The following is a 23,355-nucleotide window of genomic DNA, read 5'->3' on the forward strand; positions in this document are numbered from 1 at the left end:
ACTATAGCAAATACTTGCTGTAACTTGTAGTGTGGAGGGAGTCTCTAGGAGCAGGAGATATCAAATGATACCAAAATTCTAAAGACCCTGATAAGGGGATACATTTCCCGAGGATTCACTCGCGCACAGCGCAGAGAAGCTCAATACCAACAGCATATATTAGAACATGACAGTAACAGTACAATAAAAGAACATTGCTATGCCGTTGATATGAAAAAAGGCAGAACACATCAGCTGCCCAGGAAAAAGCAGGGCTCAACGGACCCAATAAGAACTAGGTTAAAACCAAACAGGAGTCTCTGGTCCCTCCTAGGGCTATTAGAAAAAGGACACCATCTTCAGGTGGGAAGCATGGAGAATTCATCCAGCAGGGGATTTGGATGCATTAGAGCAAGAGCATTTTTTCTTAGCTTGAGTTTCCCATCCAAAGTCAGGGGTAGGCCAGGTGCTGCAGTCTTAAGAGGCCAATCTGGGATGCTAATTTGGGGTAGTTCAAATGTTCCTAAGAAACTGACCAGATCACCAAGTGTGCGAAAGGTAGCAGACTTGATGTTGTAAGAAGTTGAAACGGGAAACCTCATCTGTATTTGATTCTTTTGGCTTGCAGGGCGTCTGTAAGGGGCTTAAGAGCTTTTCGCGTTGCTAGAGTCTGTTTGGATAGGTCAGCTAGCAGCATGACTGGGGTCTCATTGAAGAGAATGGAATCCTGTGACCCTGCTGCTTGCATGATGTCAGCTTTGATTTTAAAGAAATGGATTCTGCAAATCACATCCCTTGGAAATGCTGGGTTAAGGCTACAGGGTCCAGGGACCTGTGGATTCAGTCTATTTCTATTGGGGAGTCTTTAGGTTGATCCAGAAGTTGATTTAAATATGGCGCTAGCCGCAGTCACCCGGTCTTTGGTTTCTACAGATTCAGGTAAACCTTGAATACGGATATTGTTGTGATGGCTTCTGTTCTCTTGATCTAAGCCATAAAATAATTGCTGTATCTATATTGTGTGCTCCTGAAGGATCGCCTCATGTGCATTCATTTTAGTGACTGAGCTCTCCACTGTACTTTCAATATCCTCCATGCGGTGCCCCAGATCCCTGCGGAGGTCAGTTAGTTCCTGTTTTTATAGGACCTTTCCAGCCTGTTAATATAGCCTTCTATGTCCTGTCTGGTCGGCAATGCCTTTATTTAGGACTCTAAGTCCCATCCCTCTCTTGAGCTTTGGGATATGGGAGAGGGGCTCCTGGGCTGCGTGGAGCCATGCTCCGAGTCCTGGGGAGAACGTGGGTGCTGTCTAGTGTGCACCTGTGATGCAGCCTGCATGCCTGCTGAAAGGAGGCCGGCGCCATCTTGGAGGCCCGGAGAGCCCCTGGTTTCCGGGATGTTTCTCTGGAAGAACCAGCCGATCTCACGTGTCTTCTGTTCCCCACTGGGTCAGGGCCCAGCACTGCTGCTGCGCCTGCCCATTGTTGAGTGAAGAAGTGGGTCTGGATGTCGGTAGAGCAGCGATTCAGAGTGGCCAGAGAGGGAGCTCAGAGAGGACACATCCTATCCCGCAATGCGCTAAGCCACGGCCCCCATTTTTTATTTTTAATAAATTTGCAAAGATTTCAAACAAACTTTTTTTCATGTTGTCATTATGGGGTATTTGTAGAATTTTGAGGAAAATAATGAATTTAATCCATTTTGGAATAAGGCTGTAACTTAAAAATGTGGAAAAAGTGAAGCGCTGTGAATACTTTCCGGATGCACTGTATAACCACAGCAGTAGCATAATGAGGCTTGATTGGATCAGCTTTTCAGGAGCACACAACGTCCACAGCTGAATTAGCTTTCCCAGTTCTTTTCTCAAAGTGGGTAGATGGGCTTAACTGATTCCCACTCACAATCTGAAAAATAGCCTTCCTCAGCATGATATCTTGTGCTGAGGGAATCGCAACTAAGGTCAGCTGTGCAAGCTCTTAGTACCAAGACTGTCACTGACAGTCTCACACTAACAAATGAGAAACGCAAGTCTATTTGTCAACTTATAAGGCCTCATGCTCACTGAGTGTTTAGTCGCTGTGCATGAGATTCTGGTGTTTTTGTGAAAGCGGAAGCCACAGGTAAATTATTGAACCCTGTACTGGCTGCCTGTAAAACTCTATGAGAGGCTGAAAGTTGCTGTGTCTGGATGGGGCTGGACAGTGCAACAAGTGGCACTAACATTTAGGAGAGTCGGTGAATGCCCGCTTTCTGGCCATTTATCCCTGGTTGCATACTGCCCTAAATATTAGTACTATTTGGTGCACCATCCCACTACAGCAGTTTTCAGCCTCTCGTAGAGTTTTGCAGGCTGCTGCTAGAAGGGCTGGATGGTGCAACTGTGCCTTCCACCTGTACGAAAACGCTGGGATCTCATGCACAAGGGCTAAGCGCTCAGTGTGCATGAGGCCTAATTAAAAACATAGGCCGAGTATTTATTAATACAGTGTACAAAATAAAGCCTTATACTGTATGTTCTTAAAATGACAATGTAAAAACCATTTAGGCAGATTAGTCATAGATTTAACTGACTTAGACTGCTTTCACACTGAGGCACTTTACAGGCACTACATTGCTAAAAATAGCCTCTGCATAGCGCCTGTAAAGAGCCTCTCCTGTCTCTCCAGTGTGAAAGCCTGAGTGCTTTCACACTAGAGCGGTGTGCTTGCAGGACGGTAAAAAAAGTCCTGCAAGCATCATCTTTGCAGCGCTGTAGGAGCGGTGAATACACCCATGGGGCAGCGCCACCAAACCCCGGCAAAGCGCCGCTGCGGTTTTAACCCTTTTCCAGGCCGCTAGCGGGGGGTTAAAAGCGGCCGAACAGCAGCGCTAAAACGACGGTAAAGCGCAGCTAAAAATAGCGCCACTTTACCGCCGACGCCCGCCCGCTCCAGTGTGAAAGTAGCCTTATACTAACACTGCTAAAAATTGGTCTGGGTATCTAGGTTTCAGTGACCTCATGAAAGATTTAAGACTACATGTAGAAGTTATCCTCATCAAGTGTGCAAGCAACAATCTCTGGACACCGTACAGTACATATGCAGTACCAAGGTCAAAAACTGATTGGTACCTAACAACCTTATAAATTAGGTCAATGTTCAGTGTGTGTGTGGCATTAAGTCTCTTGTTCAGTCATTCCAGCTTTCTCTTAAGCACAATGTATTAAAGCAATGACAAACAAAGCGAATAATAAGAGATCATGGTTCTGAGTTCCTTTAACTAGTGAGGGACATATTAGGCTCTTTAATTACATTTTACAGCAACATGTTTTTCACAATTCTTTTTGTACCTCGGTGACTGTTAACATGCTAAATTACTGTGAGATTAGCTTGACATGTACTATATAGACAGCATAAGTACTGTAGTACATTACATGCGCAGAAGTGCTGAGAGAGAATGTAATTGTCAGATTCTGCCTCGCTGTTTCGGGGCAGGTTTTGGCTGTGTTGAAGGATGGGTTTTGTATATGTTGCAATCCGCCCTTAGACACAGCCAAAACCCGACATTCAACACACTGAATCTGCCCTGCAACACACAAAAAACCCACCCTTCAACCCAGCCAAAACAGCGAGGCAGAATCTGACAATTACCTTGGCGCAGAGCATCGGATAATGACGTCAACGATCTGCGCATGCTCTGTGTTGACGTCACGCCAGCTGATCAACATATTAGCTGGAGTGATGTTGCATTGACCAGTCGGAGGCAGTATTTGATAGGACACCGGCCAAGGAGGTGGGACTGCCTGTGACTGCGGCCACGGGGTGCACAGGAGATCCCGGCTCTGTGTAATCCGGCACAGATCAGGCTGCAATGATGGGCAATGGTGAGCTGCAGATGGGTACTGGTGAGGCTGCATATGGGCACAGATCAGGCTGCATTGATGGGCAATGGCGAGGCTGCATATGGGCACAGATCAGGCTGCAATGATGGGCAATGGTGAGGCTGCAGATGGGCACTGATCAGGCTGCATTGATGGGCACTGGTGAGCAGTGTTGCCAACTCCCCCGAAGTGAAGTTTACTGGCAGGACGCCAAAATTTACAAACCACACCATATATTTACTGACAAAAATCATGACATTTACTGGCGGAGCCACATTTTTTACTGACACTACAAAAAGGTACCTAAAATCACAGTTTTCAGTGCTAAACAGTGCAAATATCAATATTTAAACTATAAACACATAGCTAGTGCTATTAGCAATGTCTTTAAGTTAAACAAAAGTCAAAACCCATATTTCTCTATTGACATGAAGGTCAGCTTACTATAACCCAGCCAGCACAAAGTTCCCCCTAACATCAGAGTCTCCAGGATTCCCCGTAACAGTGAAAGTAAATGGGGAACCCTGCAGATCATGATCTAAGGGGGAACTCTGATGTAAGGGGGGAGGGCTCTGGTAACTAGAGACCACCTTCCGCAGAGTGAATACACTAAGATAAGGGAGGGGGGAGTTACTAATATAGGGGGAAACCTTTATATAAGTGCCCCTTACATTATTGTATTTACTCGCCCCTAACATCAGCACCCCCCCCCAGACTGGCCTGGCGGCGCTGTCACTGACCTCCTCTCAGGTGCACCATGCAGGGCTCAGTCAGACGGCTCCAGCTTAGCGGGTCTGGTTTTATTCTATAGTCTCCTCTCCACAGTCCACACACATCTGACTCCTCCTATAACCCCCATCTCAGAGGCGCTCTCCTCTCCAGACTCCCCCTCAGAGACCACAGACTTGATAAAAGACAAGAGATGGTCAGAGGCTGTGGACATGGTACAGGAGGTGGACAGAGGCTGCGGACATGGTACAGGAGGTGGAAAGAGGCTGCGGACATGATACAGGAGGTGAACAGAGGCTGTGGGCGTGATACAGGAGGTGAACAGAGGCTGCGGACATGGTACAGGAGGTGGACAAAGGCTGCGGATGTGATACAGGAGGTGGACAGAGGCTGCGGACATGATACAGGAGGTGGGCAAAGGCTGCGGACGTGATACAGGCGGTGGACAGTGGCCGCGGACGTGATACAGAAGGGGGACAGAGGCCGCGGACACGATACAGGAGGTGGACAGAGGCAGCGGACACGATACAGGAGGTGGACATAGGCTGCAGACATGATACAGGAGGTGGACAGAGGCTGCGGACATGGTGGTGTTCTCCTCACCCCATCACAGTAGCTTTCTCCTCTGTCCACCTTCATATTACCTCTCCACATCAGCGTGTCCTCCTCCTGTGCCCCTTTCACTTCTCCACAGGGCAGCACATCAGTGTCCTTCTCTGTTCCTGCATGACTTCACCCCCCCTCCAGTAATGACCTCCTCTGCCCCCTTTTTGCTATCCCCCCATTACTTTGTTGCGCATGCGCCGCCCAACCGAGAGTGTACGAACTTTCCCAAGCCTGATCAGCTTCGGAACGGTGCATGTGAGGTTGCATTGTCGGCTCGCGACCATCTTTTTTACTGGCAACGGTGCCTGTAAAAGACATTTACGGGCATCCCAAAAATGTGCTTAAATTTATGGGCTGCCTGTAAATTAACAGGCGGTTGGCAACACTGCTGGGGAGGCTGCAGATGAGCACTGATAAGGCTGCATTGATGGGCACTGACCCTTATTTTGTTTCAAAGTTCTTTATTTTAAAATGTAAGTTTTTTTTTCCCTGAAACTTCCCTCATAAAGTGTTATACGCCTTTGCATGTTATACACTGATAAATACGGTAATTATTAATCTAGGCAATCTTTAAGTCTATTAAACAGGTAATTGAGGCAGGCAATATCTTTATGGTTTGTTTGTAGTATCTGTAATCAGTAGAGTTCTGTCCATAAAATCTTAGTAATATAGCTGTGTTTTCAGATATTGTGTTGGGTAATACAGCTTCACTGTTTCCTAATTTTTACCTAGAAGAGACACTGTTGATTTGCCCGTGCAGAGCAAAGTGTCAATGTCTCTGCAAAGGGGGTCCCATACTAGGGTTGCCATCTTTTCTTTAAGTCAAACCCGAATACTTTAATTCAATCTTATTTTATTGAGAAAGAAAAAGTGTACAGTATACAGTAATGTAATACAAAAACACATAAAAGTAGAAATAGATATCATTGCGATATTGGTAACATATCATCTTATGTCTTAAGCAATTTGTGAGCTTTTATTGATTTGGTGTGATATTTAGCCTGCGTAGCTATACCGTCTAAACTGAGTAGAGTGCAGGTGAGCACCACTATCCACTCACTGAGTGGCGTCCACCTATTGCAAACAAGCTAGGGCTATTGTTGCTGTGCTAAATGTTTTTTCTCTGATGGGGAAGCTCAGTGTGTGTCACATTACTTGTCTGATGAGATTAGAGAGAATGATTTAGGTAATCGTATAGCGTTGTAACATATAAGGGGAGAAAGAGAGAAAGAGGGGTGGGAATAGAGGGGACAAGGGAGAAAGGGAATACAGATATTAAGAGAAAGACATTCCACCCTGGTCACACAGTTGCATTGGTGGAGTCCTCTGTAACCCATGGAATAAATTCAGCGGAATAGCGGAAGATAGACCACGAGGTCCAGGTCTTGGAAAATTGTTCCTCCTTACCCGTTTCCCGCGACAACATCCGTTCCAGACTATTAATTTGGTCCACTTCAATTGCCCAATCTCCCAGGGAAGGCATGCTCGTCGACTTCCAATGTCTGGGCAGTACCGTTCTAGCTGCCGCTAAAAAGTGACACAGAACGTCTTTTTTGACCGATTTAAGCGGGCCAGGGAGCATAGATAGCAGGGCCACCTCAGGAGAGGATGCAACCGAGGTCGCCATGAGTCTGCAGTACAGATCGAGGATCTTTTGCCAGAACCTCCGCACAGGGGGGCACTCCCACCAAATGTGGAGTAGGGTTCCCTTTGATGACAAACAACGCCAGCAGGTATCCGGGAGTGTCGGGTTTATCCATCGTAATGTTGAGGGGCATCTATACCAACGGGTCAGTAATTTGAATCCCTTTTCTTGCGATTTGGAGGCTAAGGATATTTTGTGAGTCAAAATGAAGCATTTTTGCCAATCTACAGGTGAGATGGGGTGACCCAATTCTTCCCTCCAGGCCTGTGTGTATGGGGGGAGGTCAGGATTATAGACTATATGTATGAGAGAGTATAGTTGAGAGACCACATGCGTAGGAGGGTCAATCTGGAGCAGCATGTTCTCCAAGTCTGTTGTATCAGTAAGTACATCAGGTAAGGATGGGAAGGTTCGAATAAAAGATAGCACCTGTTGCCTCTGCAGCCAGTGCGTCGAAGCATGGGAAGGTGGGCCGGTGGGAACGTCTTGAGTCAGAGAAGGATCTGAACGCAGAACTTGGGCAAGTCGTCTGTGGTCCTTCTTGCACCAAGGGCCAAAACTCTCTACTTGTAGGGCTGGTGGAAAAGCCGGAGTTCCAAACAGTGGAGTCATGGGTCCTTTCAGAGGAGATAGGGTCTTGGAGGAATTCATTCGGGTCCAAATTTGTATAGTTTGTCGGGTGAGGTCGCTCAGGGGTAATCCCCCTTTTAGGAATTCAGTAGGCGTCCACGGTAGTGCGCGGAGATCTATTGAATTGAGATGGCTCTCTATTTGTACCCATAATTTGGTGGAGGAATGATGGAACCAGTTAACTATACGTGTTAGTACTGCTGCTCTATAATATATAGAGGCATCCGGAGCTCCAGCTCCACCACGAATCTTGGGAAGCGACAGCGTCTCATAGCGTATCCGAGGACGAGCCCCCGCCCAGATAAAGGAGGAGAACAGTTGGCGGAGTTTCTTAAAGAACCAGGAGGGTATTGAAATGGGAATTGTCTGGAACAAGTAAAGAAACCGAGGGAGGACGTCCATTTTTAGAGCATTCACTCTACCTAGCCACGATAGGCGTTTTTTCGTGTAGTTTGATAGAACGGTCTTGGTTCTAAGCAGAAGGGTAGCATAGTTCAGAGAGAACAATTGGGACCTTTCTGTGGGTATTTGGATTCCGAGGTAACGGATGGAAGTGGAGCCTGTTTTAAAGGGAAACTTGATGGAGACTTGGCGGAGGGCCTCCTGTGATAAAGAAATGTTCAGTATTTCTGACTTAGTATGATTCACTTTGAAATTGCTCATCTTCCCAAACCTCGTGAATTCCTGCATAATATGTGTTAAAGATAGGTGGGGTTGGGTTACAAACATTAGTAGGTCATCCGCAAAGAGAGCCAGTTTGGAATGAATAGGGCCTATCGATACACCAGAGATGTTAGGGTTATTGCGCAAGGCAATTGCCAAGTGTTCCATAACAAGGACATATAGAAGGGGAGATAAAGGACAGCCTTGTCGTGTCCCGTTATGGATGGGAAATGAGGGTGATAATGAGCCGTTCACCCGTATTCTAGCAGAAGGAGAGGAGTAAAGGGACATAATTCGGGATAGCATTTTGGGGCCTAGACCTATCTGTTTCAAAGACATCTGGAGGAATTTCCAGTCCACCCGGTCAAATGCCTTTTCCGCATCGACCGTCAAAAGACATAGAGGGACATCATGGGTGCGTGCATAGTCGGTAAGAAGCAGAGTTTTCAGGGTGTTATCTTTTGCCTCACGACCACTTACAAAGCCCACCTGGTCCAGGTGTATGAGGCGGGGGAGAAGCGGCTTCAACCTAGTGGCTAAAATTTTGGCGTATATTTTCAAGTCCACTCCAATTAACGATATGGGCCTATAATTAGCGCACACAGTAGGGTCCTTATCTGGTTTTGGGATAATAGTAATGTGGGCTTCAAGCGTTTGTGGAGGAAACGCCAAGCCTTCTGATATAGAGTTGAATACTCTAGCCAAGAAGGGGGTCAATAGGGGAGCAAATGTCTTGTAAAATTTAGGGGTGAAGCCGTCTGGCCCCGGGCTTTTACCGGACGGGGTGGCCGCTATCGCCCCCAAGACCTCATCTGTTGTAATTACCTGTTCTAGCTCTTCTACAGTATCGCCGTCCAATGTAGGGAGCTCCGTCTCCTCAACATAAGACTGTCTATCGGTGTCAGGTGTAAGGGTAGGGCTAGAAGAGACGCCGGGCGAAAGATTGTATAGTGTGTGGTAGAAATCTCGGAATGTTTGTGATATCTTGGAGGGCTCACTGAGCATTTGTCCAGAGGGGGCCCGAATCTGAGGTATAAATGTGGAAGACGTGTTTGGGTGAAGGGTGCGAGCTAACGGTCTACCGCATTTATCTTGGAATCGGTATTGATGTAATGCAAGTCTGTCCGCATAGGTGCGAGCCGAAGCCTCATATAAGTCCTTGAGTTGGGATCGAGCCGTTGAGACCTCTGTAAGAGTCCCCACCGTTGGAGCTCGTTTATGTTGGGTCTCAAGGTCTCGAAGCTTTTGCATTGCTGAGGTTATTGCGGCTGAGCGAACCTTTTTCAAGCGGGTCCCCATCTGAATAAAGGTTCCTCGCAGGACAGCTTTAAGTGCCTCCCATTGTATGGGTAGCGAGGTAGTGTCTGATGCATGATCTTTTAAAAAATTAGAAATGGTTTCTGAGACCTTTTGGGAGCAGTCAGAGTTTGTGAGGATGGAGTCATTCAGTCTCCACGTCCACTCCCTCACCGGTGTGGAGGGAATCATTAGTGTCAGATATATAGGCGAGTGGTCGGACCAGACCATTGAGTCTATCTCACATTCAGGTGACCAATCTAAACAGCTGTGGTCAAGAAGAAAATAGTCTATACGACTATAAGAGTGATGGACCTGTGAGAAGTGGGTATAGTTGCGGTTTTTGGGGAACAGAACCCGCCATATGTCAATTAGACGTAAATCATATATAGCGCGTTTAAATGCCCTTAATTTAGTAAAAGAGATGGATGAGCGAGATGTTGATGAGTCTAAGAGTGGATCCAGGGGGGCGTTAAAATCTCCGCCTATGATTATTTTACCCTCTGCAAATTCCGACAAGATCCTCATGTACCGCAGAGCAGACGATATTTGATTAGTATTTGGTAGGTAGAGATTGGCAATAGTGAATTTCGTGCCCCATAAGGAGAACTTTACGAACACATACCTTCCCTGGGGGTCCGAGACCTGGTCTATCAGGTCAATCGGAAGCGTTTTGTGGAAGGCAACAGAAACGCCTTTGGTTTTCTGAGATGGGTTTGTACTGTGAAACCATCTGTTAAAGTACCTGTTGGAGCAGGAAGGGGTGGAGTTTGTGTGGAAATGAGTTTCCTGTAACAGTAACACATTGACCTGTTGTTTATGCATTTGGTAGAGGATTTGTCCTCTCTTGGATGCTATATTGAGGCCATTTACATTATAGGAGCAAAATTTCAGGCGAGGATGGGATAGTACTGTGTGGGCCATAGTGGAATGAGAAGAAGAGAGTCAGCTTAGAGACAGCAGAGGGAGGAGGAGGGATGGGGGGGGGATTATACGGTGGCAAAAATATACCAGGACAGAACTAGGTAGGGGGGACACCTAAATAAGGAGCCTAACAAGTCTAAGGGGTCCACGAAAACGGGACACCACGTGAAAAATCACGTATAAAGGCACTATCCGTGCCCGGCCTATTGAGGGTGGGAGGTCGAAGTGGAGAGTCTGAGCCGTGAGCCCAGTAGCATGACAGGCATATGTAGCTTACTTGAGGCACATCAGTGTAACAAACATTTAAACAGCAGAACACACATCAGATCGTCTGTGAAGGAGGGTGGCGGTCCGCGCGGGCAAATGACTCCGCACAAGCCCACCCTCCCTCCTTCACAGAGGAGACATCAATCCGCAAAATAACCTCCTGGGAAGGGGGAGGTAAACATTTTCAACATATGCTATCCATAGACCCCAACAGGGGTCCCGGAAACAACTCTGTGTAATAATACTGAAATCAGTAACAATGTGTAATAACATTTTAAGGTGAGAGTAAGCAGTGTATGAGAAACCGTATACGGAGAGCTAGAGGTGTCCATGTGGATAATGGCAAGAGACCGTGGACCCATCCAGTCCATCCATCGGCCCCTCTCCCTGTATCCAGGTGGAACATTTCCCCTAGGTACCTAAATATAAGGCCATTGTGGTAAAATATGTTAGAAACTCAATAATAGCCTAACTAAATCAAACATCAGAAATTTGCAGTCCTTTAGCCTCTCCCGAACCCCAGCCAGGTACAATACACTAGCGAAGGGCAGGGAGAAGGCCTGCCTATGTATTGCTCCCTCTATCCTGAGACATTGGGTTACGGAGCAGGTCATCTTGTCTCTTAGTGTAACATAGCTTGCTGAAATCCGGTGGAACAAAGGAGGAAAAATGTAAAAATGTAAAAAGGGAAAAACAAAAAACAAACAACAACAAAAACTCCAAAAATTCTGTAGAGAGGTGGTGGGGTTTCCAAACCTTGACCTGATCAAGAGACAAGAGAGGAGCAGCACACTTAGAGGGTGCTAGTCATGTGGGGAACGTTGAAATGGCTTCAAGTAACGTCTTAAAGGTACCTTAAGCTTCTGGGGAGGTAGGCCGACGTATTCTGGGGCCTATAGAATGTGATCTGGACCTCGGCTGCCTGCGTCGTTGTGGGAGAGGGTCCCGTATTTGCACCCTAATGCGGTCATCCGGCGGGTCCAGCCAGTTCGGTACCTCAATTGGGTCTTGTTCCAGAAAGCTGAAAAAGGCTGGGAGTTGATCCGGGTCGGAGAGGATAAATTTGTGCTCAGCTCTGGTCACCTTAATACTGAAGGGGTGTCCCCACGTATAAGTTGCTCCGGTTTGGCGTATCAGATCTAGTAGTGGGCGGACCATTCGGCGCATGTGGAGAGTGTTGCGAGAGAGGTCTGGATATAAGTTGATAGTAGAACCATCGAAGTCCACGGGACCCAAACGCCATGCCTTGCGCATAAGTTCTTCTTTAAGGGTGTAATAATGAACCCTGCAGAGGACATCGCGTGGGCGGTCACTTTGTTCTCTCCTCGGCCCCCCCACTCTGTGCACCCGGTCTAATTCAATGGGAGATGAAACCTCTCTGCCCAGGACTATGTTGAGGATGGCAATGACGGAAGGTTTTAAGTCTGTACCCGCTGTGGCCTCCGGTATGCCCTGTAACCGTATATTATTCCTGCGGCTCCTATTTTCTCCGTCTTCTATGCGTAATTGATGTTGTCTTATACGGTGCAAGTGCTCCCTGGAGGCCTGTTCAAGGGATGTGATGCGAGCTGCATGATCAGATTGAATGTCAGTTAAGGCAGACACTGCGGTCTTATTAGTCGAGACCTGCTGTTGGAGGGCCTGGAGGTCTTTGTGGAGTGAAGTCTCCATTTTGATCGCCCAGGACTCAAACTCCGCTCTGAAGGCTGCCAGAAGGGTCGAGGTCTCGGATCTATTCGCTCCTCCTGAAGCTTGAGGGGCCACATCTCTAGGACCCGTGTCCGAAAGAGGGGCAGCAGGGGTCTCAGACCTGGATGCCACAGCTGATAGGTCCGATTGCAGGACGGAAGAACCATCCGAATCCTCGCTGCTGTCTGTCGCCGGCTGAGTGGGAGGAGGAGGCTTGCTTTTCCCCGGGTTTCGAGCGGACGTCATCTTATCTTTGGGAGTGCGGGAATCAGACTGGGATGTGCGGAGCAGGTATCGTTGGATTGTGCCCTGTTGTAGGTCCGTGGACTCAGTAGATCGAGCACTGTGTGTGGACATGCTTTTCAAAGATGTGCGACGACTGAAAAATAGCCTGTCAGCTCCGGGCAGTCACGGAGCTCAGCAGCTCATTGCTTAGCCATACATGGTCTGTCCTGCTTCTTTGCAAAGTTGTATGGATGGGGACCACTGGTGGGCGCCGATCCCGCTGGGCCTCTCTTGTGGCTGTGTAGAGAGCGATCCAGGCTCAGAGGGGTAAGAATACCAGGAGCCTATGTAGATACAGCAGCTTGGGTGGAGCAAGATGGCCGCCACTTGTGTTCAGGGCCGTGGTGACAGTTCATGTACTTATGGGGGTATATGCTTGCTAGTACCCCTTCTACGGCCACAGTCTGTCAGATCAGGGTGTCCCCAGGTGGTGGGTGAGGCTAAGATTAGGCCCAAAGGAGACAGGGGGCTGCCAGGGTGTAGCAAGATGGCCGCCACAATCAGTCTCTGGAGCCAGGGCAGCACCACAAGTACATGCTGGGGTGATTGTTCACTAAATACCCTGTCGGGGGTCTCAATTAGCCAGGCCAAGGTATTTCTGTGGTTGGCGGGGGCTCAGATTGGGCCTAGGAGAGTTAGATAGGCCGCTGGGTGTAGTAAAATGGCCGCCGGCACTTACCAGGTCCCTCTGGCAGGCCTCCTAGAGCGATATGAAGGGGATCACAGGCCCCCAGTAGCAGGCTGGATGTTCCCAATGTTTGTGGAGGAGGTAGGGCATGTGTAGCGGCCGGGGACAGGGCCGGCACGGTCTCTGGGTGCAGCAAGATGGCCGCCGTTCCCCGTGAGTAGGCCGGAGCCGCGGCCTTTCCTAACAGTCGGCCCGGAGCTCCGCGATCGCCGCGGACGCCGCGATCTCGGCGTCAAACAGCTCCCTCCTTGTCTGCACCGCTGTCTGAGGCACAAGCAGGGTCGGTGCTGGTCTGTGGGTGGGTATATCTCCAGGTGTGCTCTATGCCTGGAGGAGCTCACCCCAGGCACGTCTGCTCAGATCTCCGTTCGGCCACGCCCCCCCGAATACTTTAGCGTCACACAGAAATGTTTTTTTTTTATAGTAGAAACTATACATATATTTTGCTATTATATAACATTTCTAATCATATGAAGTTAATAACAAGTGTCCCCCTTTACATCAGAGTCCACAGAATTCCCCTTTTACATCTGAACTTGCAGAGTTCCCTTTCACTGTAAGGGGTGACTCTGCAGACTCTGATGTAAGGGAGAACTCTGGGGACTCTAACATAAGGGATGCCCTGGAAACTCTGATGTAAGGGGGAACACTGAGAACTCTGATGTACAGAGAGGACTCTGATGTAAGGGGGAACATTGGGAACTGTGATGTACGGATAGGACTCTGATGTAAGGGGGAACACTGTGGCCTCTGGTGTAAAGGGGAACCCTGAGAACCCTGAATTACCTTAGTGTACTTACCCAGAAGCAGGAGAGAGAAGGAGGGAGACTTCAGTCACAGACAGGGATGGATGGTGAGCTCACTCATCCCTTGGCAGTCAGTACCTCTCATCCAGATGTATCTGGAAGCCATAGTCCGGTCTGAATAATGTGTCCGGGTTTTAGGCAGTCTGAAACCTGGACGCATGATTCCGAACCCGAACTGTCCAGGTGAATCCCAGACAGGTGGCAACCCTATCCCCTACCCTGTTATACTCAGCTTGCCTGTGTTCCCTCGCCAATCCATTCTTCTCTATATTGCAGAAGAGGTGATGAAACTACTTCAGTTACGTAACAGTGCTTAGGCCTAGCAATTGACTGCTAAGCTTTAAGCAATGCTATCTAGGCGCAACGGCTGTGATGGAAAAAGGTGCAGTGGAGGGCTCTGGTAAGGTGAGTATAAGAAGGTTGGGGGTGGCCTGTGCAAAGACACTGTCAGATTGGTCTGCATTGTTACATTCTCTTTAACAATGAGTGGTGTTAAAATATTGTTTATTTTGAGACTTTGAACTTGCAGCTACAAACCTCATTTAACGTTGTTTTCAGATACCTTATAACAGGGCTCAAAATTTCAAGTCCTGAGCTACTAGCAAGGCCTTAGGAGTTACTCACCACCAGTTGCCCCACCCAACCCCTACCCTGTCCCACCCCTAATTTAGCCCCTAAACACACCATCATAAATTATCTCATAAAAATGACACTGTTAAATGTTTTATACAGAATTAAGTTACAAAAATAAATATTAACAACTTTAACAATATTAACATAAAGCATATTTCATTGATCCGACTGTTATAAATAAAATAAGGATAAAAAATTATAAAATATAATTGGCTACTATAGGCACTGTACAGATCATTACTGCCTTGTTAAGTAAATATGCGCTACGTACCGAGTGCAGGGTTGAAAGGTGCGCTACATACCGAGTGCGGGGTTGAGGGATGCGCTATGTACCGAGTGCAGGGATGAGGGATGCGCTATGTACCGAGTGCAGGGATGAAAGGTGCGCTAAGTACAGAGTCTTCACTACACTTTGTATATGCCTGTTTTTCCTTTTCTTGTCCCACACTGCCAGAACCTCTCCCCATAACAGCCCTTATATACAGGAATCTCTGCCCTATATGAGATTCTAGATCCTTTGGTTTCTACAACCTTCTATCCTTTCCACAGACTGATCAAATTGACCAGATCTACATTACTCAAGCTGTAAAACTGCTTTCTATAACTAAAACAAATTGAACTGTTCTTATTTACAAATGCACTATCAACCAAAATGATGAGATGTCCATTAAGATGAAGAAGTGTCCACAAAAGATAGAGACCTACCTTTTGTATTCATATTATCAGCAGGAACTGTTCTAGAAAATAGGATATGGGGAAGCTCTTTGTGCTAACACAAGCCAAAAATGCCCCCTTTATTGTATATACAGTAGCTGGTTGATCCTCTAGATGCATAGTAGAGCATACATCTTCAATCATACTCCCCAAGCCGAGCGGACCTACCCCCGCCTGAGGCGAGCCGGCCAGCCCACCTCGCTGCCCGAGCTGACCTGCCCTCTGCCCTGGCCTCCCCACCTCCATGACTAAGCGGACCTGCCGGAGCTGAGCCAGCCGGCCGGCCGGCCTGCCTCCCTGTACGAGCCGAGTGGACCCCCCTTGCCTGCCTCCCCGCCCAAGCCAAGCCAGAACACTTGCCCTTAGCTGAATTTCTATTCGCCAAATGCTGGCTGGCAAGTGAAAATGTTTAGGGCTGCCTTATAATAATAATAATAATAATTGTAGCTTCAGCAGTTACATTTGTTGCTTATGGCTACTTATACAAATATCCATTCATAGAGGCGAAAGTGAAAAGAAAATCACTTCAGATTTAGAGATTTTCCCTTCCTAAACAACTGTCAGCAAAACGGGTGTCTTTTTCAGAAGATTTAATTTCATCTCTTGTTCTGTTGACAATTATAGTTTAAATTTCCCATAACTTTCTGTCTTGGTGACAATGGTCACTAGAACAAAAAAGGGCGTTTAATCTCCCCATTGGAGGCACAGACAGCAAAAGAATCCTGAAGGGGGGTTCGATCCCGTCCATGCTATTCCAAACTAGGGAAATAAGTTTTGCTTGTGCATGTAAACATACTTAGATTACATACCTTGGCTCTCAGTGTGCAACTTAACTTATCATTATACTTGTAATGGCATGAAACTAAATTTGCAGAGTACTGTAAACTTTTATATAGTATATATTCAATTTTGCATGGACAGTTTAACAGTCTTGTCATTGTCTTTCCCTTTAGCTTATATTGGGTGCTCTCCAGTTTGGCTTCGTTGTTAGGTATTTGGGGGATCCATTAGTTCGTGGATTTACCACAGCTGCTGCAGTTCAAGTTCTTATCTCACAGATCAAATTGATACTAAATGTACCCTCAAAAAACTACAGTGGAATCCTCTCAATGGTCTATGTAAGTATGTAAAACTGAGCTTTATTGATATCACACACACTTGATAGAGCTACTGATATTCACAAATATGTAGGTAAAAGTATGCTCACCTGTACAAAAAGAAATGTCACATTTATGGAATTTATGAGCTGGAAGGTTTGTCTCTGTGACTACTGGAAAGGAAGCCAGTTGTGTCCTTGAAATTGTTGCTTATCATTGTACCAGCTTCATTGAATAATATTTTACTCTGAAACCTTAGTTTTTTTTTTTTTTGTTTTTTTTTTTTGTGTGTGGTTATTGGCAAACTGTTTCTCATGCTGGCTACTTACACATCAGCCAAGCTAGTGACCAAAAAGCTTCTGGGAATTCTAGTTCCATCCAATTTTGTGCAACCATTATAATGTTTAATTATGGTGTCATGAACCCCCTTTGATTCTCCATAATACCATGGCCACAAAAAGGTAAATTATGATGTCGATGTCAAATTGTAATGTATGTAGCATTCAGTCTTCTCACAGAGTTATTAATCCTGTTATTAGGTTATGATATTGATGATGGAAAGGCAATAAATGAGATTACTTATTAACTTACATACACATGTGATATTTTTATCATGCACTGAAAATGGAGTCTTGATTAAAAAATGTAAATTTTAGCTTGTATCTAGAGTATTTTATATTACATAAACTCAATGTACTTCATCAAAAAAACCCATTCTTTCCAGCATTTATTGGGGTATCCAGGATTTAGTCCTGCATATAGCTGCTGCCTCTACGACATTGGACACTAGACAAAGCAAAAGGCACAGCCACATCTAGTGGCTATAGCGTTGCATGCACAGCAAAAGCTCAGTTTAGCTTAGCCATCCCGAGGAGTTGGGGGAAATTCGTAAAGGATATCATAGACATAATTTAGAATTTATTTGGGCCTTTGCACCAAAATGACCAGATTTAGTTACCTGTCAGAAACATAAATTTCTCAGAGGCCAGCACTGAATTCACACTGAACACTCCTTCATCAGTGTTCTCCTTTCCCAGCCACTGCGATTGTTAGACAACGCATGGCCAGGGAGTTTTATAATGGTGTGGGCAAAGCCTAATCGGGAACTGCAAGACTAGTTACTCAACAGGTCCACCAACTTTTTTGATTGATTGTGCATGGCAGTGGGTGGATCTATAGCCTCTATTTAATTCAATATCGGCTTTTAAATCCACCCACTGCCAGTCAAAAGCAAGGTGGACCTAATGGAAAAATAGTTTCTCAGTTCCCTGTCAGGAACCCACCAGATACTGCGGAGACTAGGTCCCCATCAGGTCTACCATCCCTGTGAGCTTGTCATTTCCCAAATTAGGGCATTGCTCTATTTGGGTAATGTCATCAGTTTTCCCTGCCCATTTGTTTGCATTCTGCTTTTGACTAAGGAACCAATAGCTGAATGGGCCTAGGGATAGAGCCCTGTGCAGGAAGTTGTCACGTTCATGATAGCTTCCCATCACACTGGAGTACCTCTGTATGCCAGCTCAGAGCTGGTCTTTGTATACCTCCAGTAGCCTAATCTGCAAATTGGCGGTCATTTTTTTAAAGAATGTTTTGCTGTGGTAGCAACAGTTTCTTAAAATGGTAGTATTAAGAAATGCCTGAATTTGTGCTACGTGTCAGTAATGTTACTCTGGTGCAAATTCTTGCCTGAATTGTTTTTAAAGGCGCTACCACCTGAAAAGTGTTATTGATGGTTTGTAAATTTCCCCAGGGTATGTCTCTTTCCAACTGTAAAGATTTTCCTATCAAGCAGCTGCTGGCAGTATCATACTAGAACCCCAGATACTGGATATTCCTCCCAACAACCAAAGGCTTGCAGTGTCTTTCCGGGCTCCAAAATGCGTGATTTCATTGTAGTGGTATGCTATTCTTTGACACACAGTCACTGCACAACCTGCTGGACCCTACTGCCTATATGGTATCATACCTGACCCCCAGATCTGGAAATGTACTGCAGCACTCACACCTGGCTTTAGTGCACAGATTACAGGCTTTCACTAAAGACTTCATGCACGGCTGAGCATGGTTGTTCACTGAGGCACTTCCTGTAGGGGGGGGGGGGCATTTTCGCTGGAACATGTTTCCTATTTTTATACTGTATACTCTGGGCCCTTAATGTAAAGTCCTTTCAGTTTTTCCATCGTATTTGCCACCATTTTGGTACAGGCTAACTGCATGTCACACTGGAACCGTCCAGCTCTGTTGTTCTTAGGAAGGCGCTCTTTCTGGTGCATATGGCATAGCAATTTCAGCATTTTTTTTTCTCCCATTGATTTAGAAAGGGGCTTTTTCTTTTCAACAGTACTTCATCAAGGAGGATCAGCTGACAGCCTTGTCTTGCAGGGCCATTTTTCCTATCCTCCCCAGAGATAGTCATTTTGAGGCATTCCTTGTTGCCTAAAATGTCTTCTTTCTACCTTAAAGAACTATGATTATTTAAACAAAAATAAAAGTCAGCAGCTACAAATACTTATCATGCTTTCCCTTTACACCCTTTATTTGTGGTGAAGGCTATCAGGACGTACCTTCTGGGTCTTCTGGCACCAGGCATCGGACTTCAAGGTATGCAAGGCTCTTCTCTGGTCTTTAGTTCACTAATTTTTATTGTGTAGATGTGAATGCGTTGGCTGATGCTAGCTTTGAATGTAAAGTCCTGCTTATGGCTGTGGTCACACTATTCTCCTTGAGGGTTATCTTGGCACTTGTTTTGTTCTGCCTACCCCATTTCATTTCAAAGGGACTGCTTAAGAACATCCCAAATGTAGAGGATTAAATCCTGTGTCCTTCAATGAACGCTGGGAGAAAATAGGATTTTATGTACTCCCTAAGGAATCACTTCCTCCATTAATTCATTAGGAGACACAGCACCCTCCCTTCATATAGTTGTCTTTTTACATTGTTGGCCTGTTGCTATGGCCCAGATATTCTTCCATTTCTACAGCTCACTTCTTGCTACTTCTGAGCTTGTGCTGTACATGCAGTGTTATAGCCACTAGGGTCTAGTTTCCTCCAGGCAACAGCTATACCCATGCATAATGGATTGAATCATGTGTCCCTTTAAACAACTACTATAGAAAAGTATAAAAAGTAAAAAAAAAAATCTGATTTTCTTGCAAAAAATAAAATTTGCTTAATAAAAAACGTAAAAGCGCTGGACTTTCTTTTCCCCTCCTGTCTAGTAAGTTTAAGATAGGAAAATACATCTTATACTGGTAACACAATGGGATATGTTCAGTTTCTCACAAAAGTGAGTACACCCCTGACATTTTTGTAAATGTTTTATTCTATCTTTTCATGTGACAACACTGAAGAAATGACACTTTGCTACAATGTAAAGTAGTGAGTGTACAGCTTTTATAACAGTGTAAATTTGCTGTCCCCTCAAAATAACTCAACACACAGCCATTAATGTCTAAACCTCTTGCAACAAAAGTGACTACACTCCTAAGTGAAAATGTCCAAATTCGGCCCAATTAGCCATTTTCCCTCCCCGGTCTCATGTGACTTGTTAGTGTTACAAGGTCTCAGGTGTGAATGGGGAGCAGGTGTGTGATTTGGTGTTATCTCTCACTCTGTCATACTGGTCACTGGAAGTTCAACATGGCACCTCATGGCAAAGAACTCACTGAGGATCTGGAAAAAAAGAATTGTTGCTCGACATAAAGATAGCCTAGGCTAAGAAGATTGCCAAGACCCTGAAACTGAGCTGCAACACCGTGGCCAATACCATACAGCAGTTTAACAGGACAGGTTTCCTCTCAGAACAGGCCTCGACATGGTCGACCAAAGAAGTTGAGTGCACGTGCTCAGCATCATGTCCAGAAGTTGTCTTTGTGAAATAGACGTATGAGTGCTGCCAGCATTGCTGTGGAGGTTGAAGGGGTAGGGGGCAGCCTGTCAGTGCTCAGACCATACACCGCACACTGCATCAAATTGGTCTGCGTGGCTGTCATCCCAGAAGGAAGCCCCCTCTAAAGATGATGCACAAGAAAGCCCGCAAACAGTTTGCTGAAGACAAGCAGACTAAGGACATGGATTATTGGAACCATGTCCTGTGGTCTGATGAGACCAAGATAAACTTATTTGGTTCAGATGGTGTCAAACGTGTGTGGTGACACTGGGGAGCTACAGTTCATTGAGGGAACCATGAATGCAAACATGTACTGAGACATACTGAAGCAAAGCATGACCCCCTCCCTTCGGAGACTGAGCCACAGAGCAGTATTCCAACATAACGACCCCAAACACACCTCCAAGATGACCACTGCCTTGCTAAAGAAGCTGAGGGTAAAGGTGATGGACTGGCCATGAAAGACAAAAACAGAACATTCCATAGCTCAACTCACCAACCAGTCTGCCAACTGACCAAATTAACCTGTCTAACAGTCTGTGTTAAAAACAGGGGTTTAGTTAGCACGCATTTGCAAACGCATGCATAAGCTGCAAGGCCTCTTCACGGCACCCTGTGTATGCTTGCAGTCCTAACGCTTATAAATTCAGTAGCGTTAGGACTGCAAGCATACACAGGGTGCCGTGAAGAGGCCTTGCAGCTTATGCATGCATTTGCAAATGCGTGCTAACTAAACCCCTGTTTTTAACACAGACTGTTAGATAGGTTAATTTGGTCAGTTGGCAGACTGGTTGGTGATTTGAGCTATGGAATGTTCTGTTTTTGTCTTTCATGTGATAGCCCTTCCATGTGCTCCTTGCTGTGAAGGGCAGTTATAGTTGGGGGCAGGGGCCATTTGTTGATGGACTGGCCAAGCATTTCTCCAGACCTAAACCCTATTAAGCTTCTGTGGGGCATCCTCAAGCGGAAGGTAGAGGAGCGGAAGGTCTCTAACATCCATCGGCTCCGTGTTGTCGTCATGGAGGAGTGGAAGAGGACTCCCGTGGCAGACTGCGAAGCTCCGATGAACTCCATGCCCAAGAGGGTTAAGGCAGTGCTGGAAAAGGGTGGCCACACAAAATATTGACACTTTGGGCCCAATTTGGACATTTTCACTCAGGGGTGTACTCACTTTTGTTTCCAGCGGTTTAGACATTAATGGCTGTGTGTTGAGTTATTTTGCGGGGACAGCAAATTTACACTGTTATACAAGCTGTATACACTCACTACTTTACATTGTAGCAACGTGTAATTTCTTCAGTGTTGTCACATGAAAAGATATAATAAAATATTTACAAAAATGTGAGAGGTGCACTGACTTTTGTGAGATACTGTAATTGTGAGCTCTGCTGTCATTCAGCTTGATGCAGTAGTGATGGTGGTACCTGTTTTTGGGGTATCAGACATTGGACCACATACTGTATTTGCTTCTCTTCCTTTGAAGGAAAAAAATATGATGGTTTCCATTGTTGAGCTACTTCAGACCAGTATTAAAGTCCACTTTATACTCACTTGCAGTTAGGCTTGTCCCCACATTGTAAGGGTTAAATGCTTGTTTAAGTCTAAGGGGGCACAAAAAGGATTTGTACTTACCAGATCACCTGATAACCAGTGTTTTACCCTACTCTCCTACATTCCTGCAATGAACTGCCCCTCTGCATCCTCCCATCCAGTGTAAGGCTGTGGGCTCTGCATTGGACTTGATGACATCAGAGGATCTGTGACTGCCAGAACATAGGGGAGAAAACGCTTTAGGAACCTGTCTTACAGCCTAGAACAGTGGTTCTCAACCTTCCTAGTGCCGTGACCCCTTGATAAAATTTCCCAAGTTGTGGGGACCCCTAACAGTAAAATTATTTTCGTAGCGTGGATTGTCAGCACCCAAGGCAAGATAAGTCATTTGCGCCCCTAACCCACGGACATTTAGCGCTTCCTGAGTCCCTTCCATTCGTACAATATTAAAAACCCTTATGGTACATTTTAGGATGTATCTCTCTTTCCCTTTGTTCTCCTTTCTTTCCCTTGTATCCCTCTCTATCCTAATTTCTTGTTTTTTTTTTCCCCATCCCTCTCTCTAGCCGTCTTTCTTGTTCTTTCTCTTATTCTTTCTCTCCCTTTTTCTTTGTTCCTCCCCCTCTTTTCCTCTCCCTTCCATGTATTCTCTATTTTTATTTCTTCTCTTACTCCTTGGTGGGGGGGTGAGTGGCAGTGCTGGCGGGGAGTTGGGATGAGTGGCAGTGCTGGCGGGGAGTTGGGATGAGTGGCAGTGCTGGTGGGAGGTGGGATCAGTGGCAGTGTTGGGGGAAGTTCTGATCAGCCAACTTAGGTGCTCTTGATCAAGGTCATCTGCTGATCTGAGAACTGTAGTGGGGACTTTTAATGGCAACTATAATCACAGGTAGTGTTACTCGTGTCTCCGGCTTCACTGTGTCTCCAACTTTGTGGTGTCTCGTAGCAGTGACACACTCTGCCGAAATCAGGAGACAGGGTCTCCTTCAGCCCCTCCCACTTCACATTCCTCACCAGTCAGCTGACCTCTAGTCTCTGCCCCCCAGCCATGCCGTGAACTGAATGGAAGGCTGCGAAGAGGCTGAGTGGGCGGCCGCGGGCTCCAAGAATAGCCCAGCTGGGTGGACACAGGCTCCAGGGACAGCCCTGCTGGGCGGCCACAAAAAGGCTGGGAGAGCTGTGCGGGCTTCAGGAACAGCCCAGGATTTGGTGACCCCTGGCAAATCGTCATTCGACCCCCGAGGGGGTCCCGACCCCCAGGTTGAGAACCACTGGCCTAGAGGGAGCCTGTGACTGAATATTGTGGCCTGCTAAAGCTAAATGAGCATTTAACCATTGCAGTGCAGGGGCAGCTCCACTTTAAGGGAACATTTTTTTTCTTTCCCTGTGGTCCAGCTTTAAGGCCAAA

The 23,355-nt window shown here is 46.2% G+C and overlaps 1 protein-coding gene across 3 annotated transcripts in view; it reads left to right on the forward strand.

Moving 5' to 3' along the window:
* LOC141131876 (pendrin-like) overlaps nucleotides 1–23,355 on the forward strand; it is a 148,406-nt gene that overhangs the window by 72,554 nt on the left and 52,497 nt on the right. For all 3 annotated transcript variants that reach the window (XM_073619663.1, XM_073619664.1, XM_073619665.1), the window contains exon 6: nucleotides 16,367–16,531. In XM_073619663.1, coding sequence (XP_073475764.1) covers nucleotides 16,367–16,531 — 165 coding nt within the window. The remainder of the gene's footprint in view (nucleotides 1–16,366; nucleotides 16,532–23,355) is intronic.

Source organism: Aquarana catesbeiana, linkage group LG03, assembly GCF_042186555.1.
Source record: "Aquarana catesbeiana isolate 2022-GZ linkage group LG03, ASM4218655v1, whole genome shotgun sequence".
Classification (NCBI taxonomy): Eukaryota; Metazoa; Chordata; class Amphibia; order Anura; family Ranidae; genus Aquarana; species Aquarana catesbeiana.